At 40.3% G+C, this 13,388-nt stretch overlaps 2 protein-coding genes across 3 annotated transcripts in view; both read right to left on the reverse strand.

Moving 5' to 3' along the window:
- LOC121517796 (tubulin alpha chain-like) overlaps positions 1-13,388 on the reverse strand; it is a 1,079,624-nt gene that overhangs the window by 1,039,216 nt on the left and 27,020 nt on the right. The gene's annotated exons all lie outside the window — the stretch shown is intronic.
- The window catches only part of lama5 (laminin, alpha 5), a 135,307-nt gene that overhangs the window by 116,722 nt on the left and 5,197 nt on the right, over positions 1-13,388 (reverse strand). For both annotated transcript variants that reach the window (XM_041799810.1, XM_041799809.1), the window contains exon 2: positions 6,153-6,305. In XM_041799810.1, coding sequence (XP_041655744.1) covers positions 6,153-6,305 — 153 coding nt within the window. The remainder of the gene's footprint in view (positions 1-6,152; positions 6,306-13,388) is intronic.

Genomic DNA, 13,388 nt, shown 5'->3' on the forward strand with positions numbered 1-13,388 from the left:
GGCAGCATTTTTTTAGGGAATCTTGAGACCTCCCCAAAGGAGTCCCAACCCCAAGGTTGAGAACCCCTGCTTTAAAGAACGTTTCTTGCAGACAGCTCTTCGTAGCTTTTCCAGGCTGCAGGGACTGACATGTGATGCATCTCAACTCTAGGAAGAAGGAATGTTCAGGTGAGACCTCACCTAAAGCGCATGCAGACCTGCTGCCTTCCACTCAAAGACACAGCAGAAGCTCCTGCGGTTCTCTAATAACAGGCTGCAGAAGCAAACATCCCCTGGTCTGCTCCTCTGTTATCTCCTCCTCTCTATTCCTGGGAACTTCAGCCATCCTTCACACTCCTTTACATCATCTATTATTAGTCTCCTTGTTTTCCACCTTCTCCTCTTTACCTGCCATGACAGACTCCTTCCACTATCACACACCTGAGGAATGAACCAGCACCCTCATTTTTACACAGCGTTGCAGCTCACAGCGCTGCTGTACGATAAGACGGCGGCGAAGGCTTTGAATCAGGAATGGCCTCACTGGATGATTCATGTTCTTCCTACAGTTCATCAGGTAACTGTCAGTCCTCCTCAAACTTATCATCCTACGCCATCGTGCAAATGAAATATAAATAGAAAAAGGGGGGCGGTAGGTGCAGATACAGTTTGAGTGATCACTTTTATCACTGTAGAAAATAATGAGGAGAAATTGTTCCAGCATGTCCTGGAGATATTTCAACTGGGACAAAGTTCGAGGGATTCATCTCTGAGCTTCCTGATGCAAAGAAAATGTAGTTCATTGGTGTTAAAGCATGGGAAATCTGACCTTGAATTAAAAAAAGGCATTCTCATATTCACTGAGCATAGTAACAAACTGATAAAAAGGCAAACTTAACTGTCTAGAGAAAGGAAATATGCAAATTACGCAAAGAAATGCAGCAAACTTATGGCCTGCCTCAGCTATCAATCATCCATCTGAGCACACACCGGCCCTCTGCTCCCAGTTAGAGAAACTTGAATGACAGATAAACCAGAACAGTCTCAGAGATGGAGACTGAGTCCAACCTGTAACAAAATGACAGCGATCTTCTCCTCCAGCGTCAGACGATGAAGCCAAAGTTTAGCCACTGGAAGCAGAGCTAGCACAGAAATCAGTGAATAAAGAGATAAAAGTGTGTTTTTTGTAAAGCTGCTTGGGGAGGGGGGTGGGGGGGGGGGGGGGGGTCAGGGGTAATTTAACAAGCCTTCCCCTCTGCGGGTTGAGACAGGTTAACTTACATTCCAATCTCTCCCTCCTCTCTTTCGCTTTCATTCACTCAGAGGTGGAGGGGGTTAGGTGTGTGTGTGTGGTGGGCTCTGTCACTGGTGCACACACACACGCTCACACTCATAAACGCTGCCCTCAGCCCACCTACATTCTTTAGAGACAAAACTGCAACCTGGTAACCGGACACCCACCACCTCCTCCCCCTCCCCTCTCTCTCTCCTTTAGGTTATCTTTACTTACAGTGACGCCACAAGAAAACATGTTTGTGCAACAGATGATGTATATTTCCAGCATTTTCAAGTTAAGATTTAATTCAAATGAAGGTTAAAAATTAAAGCTCAAACAGAGCCAGTGCTCACCTGCTGCTCTAAAAACCAGACTCTGCTTTACTGGAGTCTCAGAGAGAAGATTTAAGGCTTTTCTTTGACATTTATGAAATAAATCAAAGTGCCTTTTGAAACATTTAGCCCATGATAGAGGTGGCCTTTTGTTTCCATGACAACTAACGAGTCATTAATTGAGGCCCGTAAAACATTCAGTTCTTATTGGCCAATGCAAAAATAAATCCTTCTCATTTTCTATTGTGCCATAAATCAACCCATAGAAGACTGCTCTTTAACTCACATGTAAGAACACTTTTTTTATTGATTATATTAAATTGAATTTTCAAATCTTAGAAGGTGAATTGTTTCTGAGTCAAAATATCAGTTTAATGAAGCAGCAGAGATGTTTATGCATCATGCAAATATTTAAGTGTCAATTTTTCTAGAACTGTCTGCAAAAGTGTTTTGTCATTGTCCTTACAGATATTCTTTTATTAAAAAGATAGAACAAAATACATTTTAAAAAGCAGAAAAAAACAGAATACAAATACAAAACATAAAACAATTATAAAATTTGTCAAGTCAAAAAATCAAATTTTGTTTTTTTTCAGAATTTTTTAACCCTAGTTTAATCTGCCCGATATTGAATTTGTTAAAAATAAAACCATTTATTGACTGTCTTTTTTAAAGCATAAAATTAGGACTTTAAAGATAATTGCACAAAAATCTGAATATTTGAAAAAAAACAACGTTCTATTTTTTCCCAAATCATTCAGCCTTAAAAGTAACTAAATTAGTAAAGTAACTGATTACATTTACTCAGATTGCTGTAATGGAGTAATTATTAACAAGAACATTTCAATACCAGTATTCTGACTTCTACTTAAATAAGTTTAACGTGATGAACTGAACTTTTACTTGGCAAAAAAATGTCAGGAATAAGTGGTGAAGAGTTGCCAAATGGGTCTAAAGTGGCAAAATTTACCTTAGCATGGCAAAAAATGGTTAAAGTGGCAAAAATGGGTAGTAAATTTGGGAAAAGTAGTTAAAAAGTGGCAAAAACGGGTTAAAAGTGGCAAAAAGAGGTTAAAAGGGGCCAAACAAAAAGGGAGAAGCAGCCAATATGGGTAAAGAAAGGTAAAAAGTGTAAAAAATTGGCAACAACAAAGGTGAAAAGTTGTTAAAGTGTGGCAAAATTAGGTTATAAGTGGCAAGAATGAGTTGAAAGTGGCAGAATTGGGGGAAATAAGTGGTGAAAAGTGGTTAAAAGTGGCAAAAAGAGGATAAAAGTGGAAAAAAACAATAAGCAATGAATTTGGGTTGAGAAAGGTAAAAAAGTGTCAAATTGGCAACACAAAAGGATGAAAAGTGGTTAAAAAATGGCAAAAATTGGTCTGTACTGGCAAAAATGGGTGGTAAGAATGGTGAAGAACAGTTAAAAATGGCGAAAAGCAGTTAAAGACTGGCAAAAATGGGCAGCTATGGTAGTGAAATGGGTTGCAAGTAGCAAAATTGACCAAAAGTGGCAAAAAATGGTTACATATGGAAAAGTGATGAAAATGGGTAAAAAAAGAAAATTATGAATTAATAATTTGAACATGAGAACTTAATATTTGCTGGACACACTTTTCAGCTCTAATGTAAAGTAACTATTAGCCAGAATGCTAGCACCAATGCTACTGATCAAACACATGTGCACTGATATCATCAATAATCACAAATATGGGGGCCATTCTCTGGGGTTTTCAGGGGCCCAGCCAGGTCTGTGGGTGGGACTGATGCTTTTTACTCAGCTTGGTATTGGAACAGATACTGGTATCAGCATTGGTGCATCCTAAATCACTTATAATAATGTAGAAAAATCATGGTGTAGATTTGTAGAACAGATTGATCCTATTTAGCAGCTTCATTTTCATCATTTACACTTGTTCAGTGAAAAACTGATGCTAAGCTGCAGTCATGGACTCAACATTCATTCAGTGTCAAGAAGTTGTGGGAACAAACTCTGCAGGTTCTGAAGGACAGCCTTCATGGAGTCCTTTTTACTCGTTCTTTTATTACAGCTACAAGGTAAACATGCTTATAAAAGCTTTTACAAGCCGGACCCACACTCACAGTCACAGCTCTCTGCTTCTCTATTAAGACCTTCAACCCCGACAGAGAGAGGAAGAAAGGGAAGAGAGAGGACACAGAGGCTGAATGCCACCACAGACTTTTAAGGACTCACACACATTAGAAATACACACGCACAAACGCACACTGGTACACAGTGAACGTCCCGGCGCTGATGAATGAGGAGGGCACTCGAGCAGGAGAGGCGGGACAAAAGAGGCGCATTCAGGGACATGAAAAGGTTGTTGAAGAGCGACGTTCAAAAACACCAAGAGGTTAACTCAGAGGACACTGAAGCTCTGTTTGTGAATCTTACCAACATGCTGATATTTAAATGTCATTCTTATGGATTCACCAGCAGGACCAAAAAAACCCCTCCAGCCAAGAACAACAACCCTAAATCAACTCAGTGGGTTTTTTTAATCTCAGCAGCATGGAGGATGAGGGTTTACCAGCAAGATGACTTTACATCAAGTGGTTTTGGCTGTGATCCAGTCAGCTCTGTAGTTTAATAAGACAGTTATCTTAACGGGGAATGAAACAGTGACGATGGCTGGCATGCTCACTTCTCTTTAAGTTCACAAATGAAGGAGAATCAGGAGGAGAGTTTAAAATTAAGTGACACATGCTGATTATTAGGAAGAACTGAAGTTCTGCAAACACTCATGATAAAGAAGCTTTAAATGTTTGTTTAAATCTTGCATGGTAAATGCTTCACAGTCATGACCCCCCAGAAAACACAACAGCCTCGAGGGGAGGACATCGAAGAACCATTCTGTCTGACAAACATTTTTTATTCTTTTTCTTTTTTTTTAGGCAACTCAGCAATGAAGGTAAAGAGAGCTCAGAAACAGAGATGAGAGAGTGAGGAAAGACATGAAGGAAAGGAGTCCCAGGTCAGACTTACAACTAGGTCATATGCAAACGTGGTCCCTAAGGTAGAGGCCATCTGCACCCCAATTATGTGATTTTTATTGCATGGTGGTAAAACTGCGTACTACTGGAGATTAGGAGAGGGGTCTGTCTGCTGATGGCTCATGTCTCAGGAATGGGGCAGTAATAATTTGCCAATACAACATAATTCCAGTTTTAGATTGTATTTAATTCAGCATTATTCATAAAGTCTGGCAGAAACATTCATGAAGTAACAATGTTGTTAACATTACAGACTAAATAATATTTCATAAATAATATGGAGGAAAAGGTCAGAGGTCTAAACTGGGATTAAATTATATAAAGACCCATTTAGGAAGTTGTTACACAAGCTGTAGCTCGCTTTAGCTTTATTAGCTTTAGCTAAAGCTAGCATAGGAATATACAAAATTATACGATACGAAATTATACCATTATACCAATTATAAAATACCATATATATATATATGTAATAATACCATACGAAATTAACGTTACAACATAAGCAAATGTAGGTAATTTAGCTTTAGGTAGCTCTAGGTAGCTCACATAGCTCATTTGTGAGCTGAGTTGTAGCTGTTTTAGCTGCCCTGTTTCTAAAGCTGATTTAGCTTTAGCAATGTGAGCTTATGCAAATGTAGCTAAAGGTAACTTAGCGACATAGATAACATAAATGCATAGTTTAAGTAGCTGCTTTGTTAGCTTTAGCTACATGGCTCCATCAGCTACGTAGCTACATTAGCTACACAGCCAAAGAAGCTATCTGAGCTATGTTAGCTGTGTTAGTGTCTACATGTCAGATTTGTTGGATTGTTGAGTGAAAAGCTTGTAACAATTTAACGCCATGTCCATGCTGCACACCTGTGCCTACGAACGATAGTTCTGTGACCAAGTCCTTTTCTTCCATCCATGCCAGGATCAAGGAAGTGTTCTGTGCCTGAGCACTGTATGTAGCACTCACATTAGGCCCACAAACTGGACTTTGGGGCTCAAGTGCGCTTGGACACAGTAAGGATTGTCTAGTGTGAGTGCACCCAAAGTCACATCAGAGGCCACAGTCCTCGTAGCCGGTGGCTAGAGTTCAAGTCCGGCCTGTGGCTTCTTTCCCACATTTTATTTCCACCTTATTACAACTCTCTTTCTCTCTGATTTGCATCTCTATTCACTTTGCTCTTTATGAGAAAGCCCCAAAATAAATCTTTGAAAATGCTCAATGGTATTGGATGTCTCTTGCAGAGTGATTTTCTGGTCTTTCAAACAGCATTTACACTTCTGATAGCAGAAGCTGCAAAGTACCAATCATGAGGAGGAAAGTTAGGACAATTATGGGAGCAAAGGAAAGATCAAACTGCACATCAGCCAATTAAGGACGACCATCTGAACGTCTGAATTCCTGCAATAGTCTGAGATCTCTGGAAAGTATTTTTAAATTCTGGATCTAAAAGCACAGAGGAGTACAGGTGGAGTATCACAGCTCTGTTTTGATATAAATACAGGAAGTAATATCAGCTTCATAGCGAGTATCAGTGTTGTTACATCGAATGTTCCAGCCTTACCTGTCCGAGGTCCAGCGTTACGTTCACCTCGTTGAACTCAGTGCTGCGGGAAAGAGGCGGGCTCTGCCACCATCGCTCCGTCCCATCGATGGCGTTGGTGATTGGATGAGCTCTGTCGCTTTCTCCTTGTCTGCAGATGTCACAGTACTGACCCTGAGGGAGCAGAGACAAAGGAAGTCTTTAGTTAAAACATTTATTTATTTTGTTCAGTGTCAAAGAGAAACAACCAGATCCTTAGGAAACCTTCTTAATCTTGGATCAAAGAAGCTTCCTCTGAGTTCTGAATGCCTCTGAGCTTCTCTGTCCTCTCTCCAGCTGTTTCATCCATCAATCCACCCTAATGTATGTCCCTGACTGCATAATGTATGTCTAAGATCTCTAACAGCCATACATTCCTGCATTTTTTAGTCATTAAGTTGAGCTTTCATGATAGAATATTTCATCAAAAACCACAGAGGACTTATAAAAACCTCAGCAGTGTTTGACTGCTTCAGTTCACCAGCTGGTAAGAAAGAGAAGCTTCAAAAGAAAGATGAAACACCTGCTGCAAGAGGTGGTTTGAAATGCAGACTCTTGAGGTAGAAATGCACAAAGATTTAAACACTTTTTTGCTCTTATAAGTGGCATAAACTTTGACTGTCATGCTTAAAGTCACTCTTCAGGTCAGAGCAGCTCAGTGTCTCAGCAAACATGTATGAAAAGCAGGGATTTCCTTCTGAACCGTTTCTCCCTGGAGCTTTTGGGGTCAGGTTTCTGATATTCCTGCAGAGACAAGGCTCCACTCAGGTTTCTGTAACGCTTAGACTTCAGTTTGTGTTGTAAGCTCTTTGTGTTTGGTTTTCAATGTGTCATAAATTCTGTTTTGACACTTCAAAATCCGGTGAATGATCAAACATGCATGTTATTCGTCTCCGGTTTGTAATCCCTGGACAGTGAAAATACCATGGTGGGATTTTGTGCAACACTGTATTCAAATACAAGGTGGCCCCTCTTTTGCAGCTCTGCTTGGAGAGCTTTTCACAAGACTTTGGAGTGTTTCTGTGGGAATCTGTGCCCATTCATTCTGTAGAGCATTTACAAGGTCAGGCACTGATGTTGGACCAGAAGGCCTGGCTCACAATCTCCATTCCAGTCCATCCCAAAGGTGGGGTCCCAATCCATGTCTTTATAGTCCATCTTTGTGCACTGAGCCACAGTCATGTTGGAAAAGAAAAGGGAATTCCCCAAACTGCTGCCACACAGTTGGAAGCATAGCATTGTGAAAAATGTGCTGATATGCTGAAGCATGATGATCGGCCTACACTGGAGATAAAGGGCCCAGCCCAAACCCTGGAAAACAGCCCAATACCACAATCCCACCTCTACCAGACTTCATAGTTGGCGCCATGCAGTCAGGAAGGTAACTTGTCTCTGCACTCCAGATGGTCACAGTGAGTGGTGCAAGCAAGGGAGAAGAGACACAGCAATGCCACCTCTCAACATAGCATGCAGTCAGGACATTATTTACTGTGGTATTTAAAGACCCTGTAAAGCGAAAACCAAAGTTTGTGTCTTGACACTCTAGATATGTTGGAATAAGGCTGCTGTAAACATGAGAATACAATGAGATCTACATGTGACTACATTTTGGATTTAGACCGTTAGAAAGGTTTCCACCTCTTTCCTGGCTGGGTTTAATGTGGGCAGGGCTAATATGTAGGCTGATGATGTCACCAGGCCACATTGGAGAATGGCCCCGCCCCTCTAACGCTACAAGATAAAATCACAGAGCGGTTCATCTCAGTCCAGTCTGCTGTTAGCTGATGTCACTGCCTTTTTTGAAAGTTTACAGTCAGTCAAATGCTGTTTTGTTGTTCACTGTGAGGTAAATTTGCCAAATCTGTCAGCCACAGTGGTCTGTGGATCATTTAAAGCATCATAACAGAGATTGAGCCAGAAAACTGACTTTGTCTCTTCTCTGGCACAGAGCCAGGTAGCTGCGCTCTGATCATGAGGTCAACATTTAGATTGTAGCATTTTTATATATCTGAATGGATCATACAGAGAGGTGCAGGAATGAGTTCTAAAACGTAGAAGTGACTTCTGGTTCCCTCGCCTGAAAGTTTCTGGGATTTTTGAATGAGTTTACTGTTAAATGCCTGAAATAAGGTCTGTAGGGACACAAGCTCAAGAGTTTAACGTTTTATCCTACGACAAAAAATACATCCGAAACGTGCCCCACCTTTAAATTGTGTATCTTTTCGTGTCTTAATAAAGGCGGTTGCTAAAAGACAGCTAACAAGGACTACAGCGTTTGTCGGGAAGACTATACGTCTTCTTCTGAGGCGTGTCTACTGAGCCTGCCGCTCACTTGTATCCACGGGTGATGACGTTAAATTCAGTTGACTGTGTTGTGGTTCAGTATAGCATGACGTTAGCTTTTAACTTTCGGCAGTTTGATTAACGAACAAGATATGATGCTTATTTTATCAATTTCTGAAGATTATCTTTATGAACAAAATGTGGCAATTTCATAAAATTTTATTCGACAGATGTTATTTTCAGTAACAATCTAAAAACCCATTGAAAATCCCATAGACTTGACGCCGAGGGAACCCATGCGACGCTAACTTCCGGGTTTGCCTACAAAATTACATCATGACTACACCACTCCATTTCTCCTGAGTGGGCGTGGCTTCATCTCATTCAACAGACACGCCCATCCTAGAGCAGATTTTACTGCATTTACTTCATGATTTTGAAGCTTTATCTATAAACGGAGATGTTTTATTGACTGAAACTTTAACTAGGGCTTCAGCACACAGTGACTTGTCCTACAAAAAACCTAAATACAGATTTCTTTTCATTTCACAGGGTCTGTAAGTGTGTTTATCGCTAATGGTTATCATGATAATTTAAGAATGAATTAGGGCTGAAAAATATTGGGAAAACAATCTAATTGTTAATGTTTTTTCCAACTTTGCGATTTAATGATCGATTATTTTTCAAGTTCCTTGTCTTATGCATTTTTAACCAACATGAGCAATAACTAATTTCGTGTTTTAACCTGCACAAATAGATAAAATTTGGACAAATGATTTTCCAAAAAAATAAAATAAAAAAAAACAATAAGAAAATTGGACTCATTTGGACTCATACTGCATATTTGATATGAATTTTTGTGTTGAAGAAATTAATCATTTTTATGTTATTCTCATTCTGATTTAGAAAAACTTAGAAAAAATCCAGAGGGTAGTATTTTTGTAAACTATTCTAAAAAATGGACACTTAAATGTTTGCCTAGTGGGTACACATTTCAGGTAAAAGAAGTATTTCAGAAAATTGCAGGATAATTTTGCGATTTAATCTAAATTTTGTTGAACTTCCCAGCCCCAGTATGAATGCTATGATAACCATGAGGACTTGTTATCATTAACACTTGTAGCCGTTTCATCTCTAACTGCTTCTAAGTCGATCTCCAGCCTGTTTCCCCTTTATCAATCATTTCCAGCTGTAGTGAACTCAGGACGCTGCCTGCATACCAGTTCTTGATCCGAGGTGGACATGACCACTTGAACTGGCCTCTCCGTCTCTTTTGTTCCTAAAGCTTCGTCATTCTTATCTAATCCATTTTAAACTTCTGAGCGTTTAAGCCAATGGCTGCTGGCTACGTGAGCGTTAGCATAAGCTAAACAAGCTCAGACGTGAACAAAAGCCCCAGTTTGGAGATGCTATCACTGCAGGTCAATTAGGTTAAAGGGTCACGCCGCAGCGTTTGAAGCGGCACCCACAGGGCTCTGGAGGGGGAAAGGACGTGAAACTGTTTCTTCCCTATCTTCTTTCTCCACGCATTTTTTATTCACCTTAAATATCAATCCTGAGGTGACCACACAGCTTTAAAATCTCACCAAAAGCCATGCCAATGAGCATGAAATCCTCTAAGATCTGCAGCTAAATGCAGGGAAATTAAAGCTGCTTCAACCACTAAACTTTCAGCTGGTCTGAATTAACATAAAGACAGATTTCCCACCCAGGTGTGTGACACCTTTAAAGAATAAGAAGGTGTTCAGAGTAGTGAGACGTTTTCTGTTTCCTGCCTGGCTGTCCAAGTCTCTTTCACACCGTTTCAGTCCTTTCTCTCCTCTCCCGTCACCTCCTTTAAAGAGCGATTAAATCGACAAAAAGACCACCTGGACATGAACATGTAGAGCTATTTCTCCTCTCTCTGTGTGACGAAGTCTTTCCTTCAATTGCTCTTATCTCTTTCCCCCATTTTTCTCTCTTTCCCTCCGCCTTTAGGCCAAGAAGAATAACTCTAGAGAGGAATCCAGGTCCTGAGGGCAGAGCTGAAGAGTCTCTCAGTCAGCACCTGCCTCTTTATGTAAGCTTATACTGGAAGGCTGAAGTTTTAAGCACTCTGAATGCCTTTAACTCTCTTTCTATGCCACATTTGTTCTTTTTCAAGCCCTGATTAAAACTTTAGGCTCCAGAATAAGAAATTTTCCCCCTAAAACAGTACAATTCTCAGACATTACAGCCACAAAATATTTAATAGTGCCATGCAAAGAAGAAGAACTCATATGTGGACAGGATGCAGAAATGCTGCCATCTCCTCTGAGCCAATGCTTGTTTAAAATGGACTGAGGCAACATGGAAAACTGTTCTGTGGTCACAGAAACCACAGACATGGTTTCCTGTGGACTTAAGAGAAGAGGGAGCATCCAGCTTGTTCTCCTGGTTCATTTGTAAAGACTGCATCTCTGATGGCATGGGGTTGCATTAGTGCCTGTGGTGTGGGCTGTGAAATCAAGATCTTTCACCAATAGAAAACATTTGGAGCATCAGAAAAGGGAAAATCTGGCAAAGAAGACCCAGCAAGAATCCTACATCAGACAAGAATGGGACAACATTCCTCTCCCACAACTCCAGCAACGTGTCTCCCCACTCCCCAGACATTTACAGACTGTTACACAATGGTAAATATGGCCCTGTCCCAACTTTTTTGAGACATGTTGCTGCCATCAAATTCAAAATTGGCATATATTTTTATGAAATGCTAAAATGTCTGTTTCTATTGTGAATAAAATATGGGTTTATGAAATTAGACAATCATTACTTTGTGTTTTAATTTAAATTTTACACAGCATCCCAACTTTTTTGGAATTTTATTTGTATATTATGTTGAATAACTCGACTGTTTCTTTAATGTTATGAATTATCACTAACCCCAGCCTGTTGTTATCCACTGAGGTTTAGTCCCTGATAATAAAAAGATTTGAAGTACTTTTGTGCTCTGGGAGAATAAAAGATTTTAAGACTTTCCAGCATTTTCACAAACATTCTCCAGGTTTCAGACCTCCTCCTGCTTTATAATGAATAAAAACACTCTCACGTCTCGCTGTCAAATCAAAACAGGATTAACCTTAGCACAGCAAAGAGTGTGTTTTCTGGCTCTGATGTGTGTGTTGTTCTTGGAGGGGGGTTAGTGACTCAACAAGTGGGCCAGGCTTCAATCAGTGGGTAAAGTGGGCTAAACCTCTTACCCTGAAACACTGAATGCACCATTCCCAGAGCTAATGACCAGATTTCTTGGGTTCATTTTGGAGATTTCCTGAGCTAATTATGCACCAATGTCGCCACTTCAACTCATCCACCACTGAGGCAGGTCAGAGGACGACTGACAAGAGAGAATTCGGTCTAATCCTCCGTGTGGAGGAGCTGAAGAGGGCTTAAATGTGGTCCGAATCACATCTGCATGCTTGGAGAGTTTTAACAGCAGAGGGCCATAGTTCCTCAACAGAGGTTGACTATTCAGAAAAACAGTGTAGAGTCTAAAGGGAGATTTCTAAATCTTTTCTTTACATAGTCTACATGATGACTGTGTCCGAAAAGGTGAGCATGTACTTCATTACTCCAGCCAGCAGCTGCAAAACAGGCTGCAATGGTTGCATCCTATCAAGATGTGTGCATCTAATCCCGTGCATCTCTAAAATCAATGCCGATAAAAACCCCCAACCCTAAATTTAACAGTATTCATGCAACAGTCACACAGCACAGCCAAACTAACTGATCTAGTCAGTCAACAAGCAGCTCCTGTTTCCAGAAAGCTGACATCACTGGTTTGCTGAATCAGCACATTTTGCAGCAGTTTTTCAACTTTTTAAATCTGTGTAATCATGTTAGTCTGACTGTAATCATACAAAAACAATTTGCTCAAAGCCATACTAAGACAGCTAGATAAAACTGTTGGAGATCAATTTTGTCCTTGACTGGCTGTTCTGAGCATGCTCCAGACGGGGACTTCGACCAGATGTTGATGAGCGTAAATGCTAAGCATTGGCATTAAGTTGCATTACTGTCTGCCTTTAAATATCAACATAAGCCAGAGCAGTGGTTATCAAATGGTTGGTGGCGACCCATAAGTGGGTCGCGTGGCTCTTCCCAGTAGGCCCCAAGTGTGTGCCAGGAAAAACAATGTGGCAAAATCTCTGTTTGCAAGCTTTTAGTGGACATATAGTGAATACATACTTCTAACTTTGGGGTTTTTATATGATGGTGAGTACATTTCAGTAAAGTTCTACTTATTTATCAACTTTTTCTTTGGTTAGCAAAGTTGAATTTCCCAAGATAATGAGGAAATACCTGTAGGAATTCCCAAATTTCCATGCTGTCTTCGGAAAAATGGAATGAAATAATGCATGCATGTCCTTCTATAATGACAAACTTTTGAAACAGTTGTTTTGTTCTGTTTGTTCAACTATGCTTGGTGTATTTGGCTTTCTAAATATAATATTTCATTAAATAAATTAGAATGGGCATACACTGCAAATTTCGTCTGATCCAGACACGAGGTTTGACATTTTGGTTGTCCAACTGCAGACACTCCTACAGTGAGAGCAGAGCCACGAGCAGAGTCCTCAACTATGGGGTAGTTTTTCCTCTGTAAACTTTCCAAGAATGTCCTAAATCATCACAACAACAGCAGGAATGACTCTCTAAGCCCCCCTAATAATAAAGGAAATAAACAAGCAGGAACTATGCCTACCTGTAAACCTCCAGCACTCAAGGATAGCAATGCTGTTTGTGCGTATGATGAGGAGAGACAGGATATGACTAAATACAACTCCAACCTCAGTACATGAGACAGTTTCAAAGTACTCCATAGGGGCTTTTTTGTTATTTAGCTCCAGAAATGGCAAAAAAGACTGCACCAGATCCACAGAGCACATGTACAAGGGGAAATCCAGGCTAGTGCAC

This window comes from Cheilinus undulatus, linkage group 11 (assembly GCF_018320785.1).
Source record: "Cheilinus undulatus linkage group 11, ASM1832078v1, whole genome shotgun sequence".
NCBI classification, from domain to species: domain Eukaryota; kingdom Metazoa; phylum Chordata; class Actinopteri; order Labriformes; family Labridae; genus Cheilinus; species Cheilinus undulatus.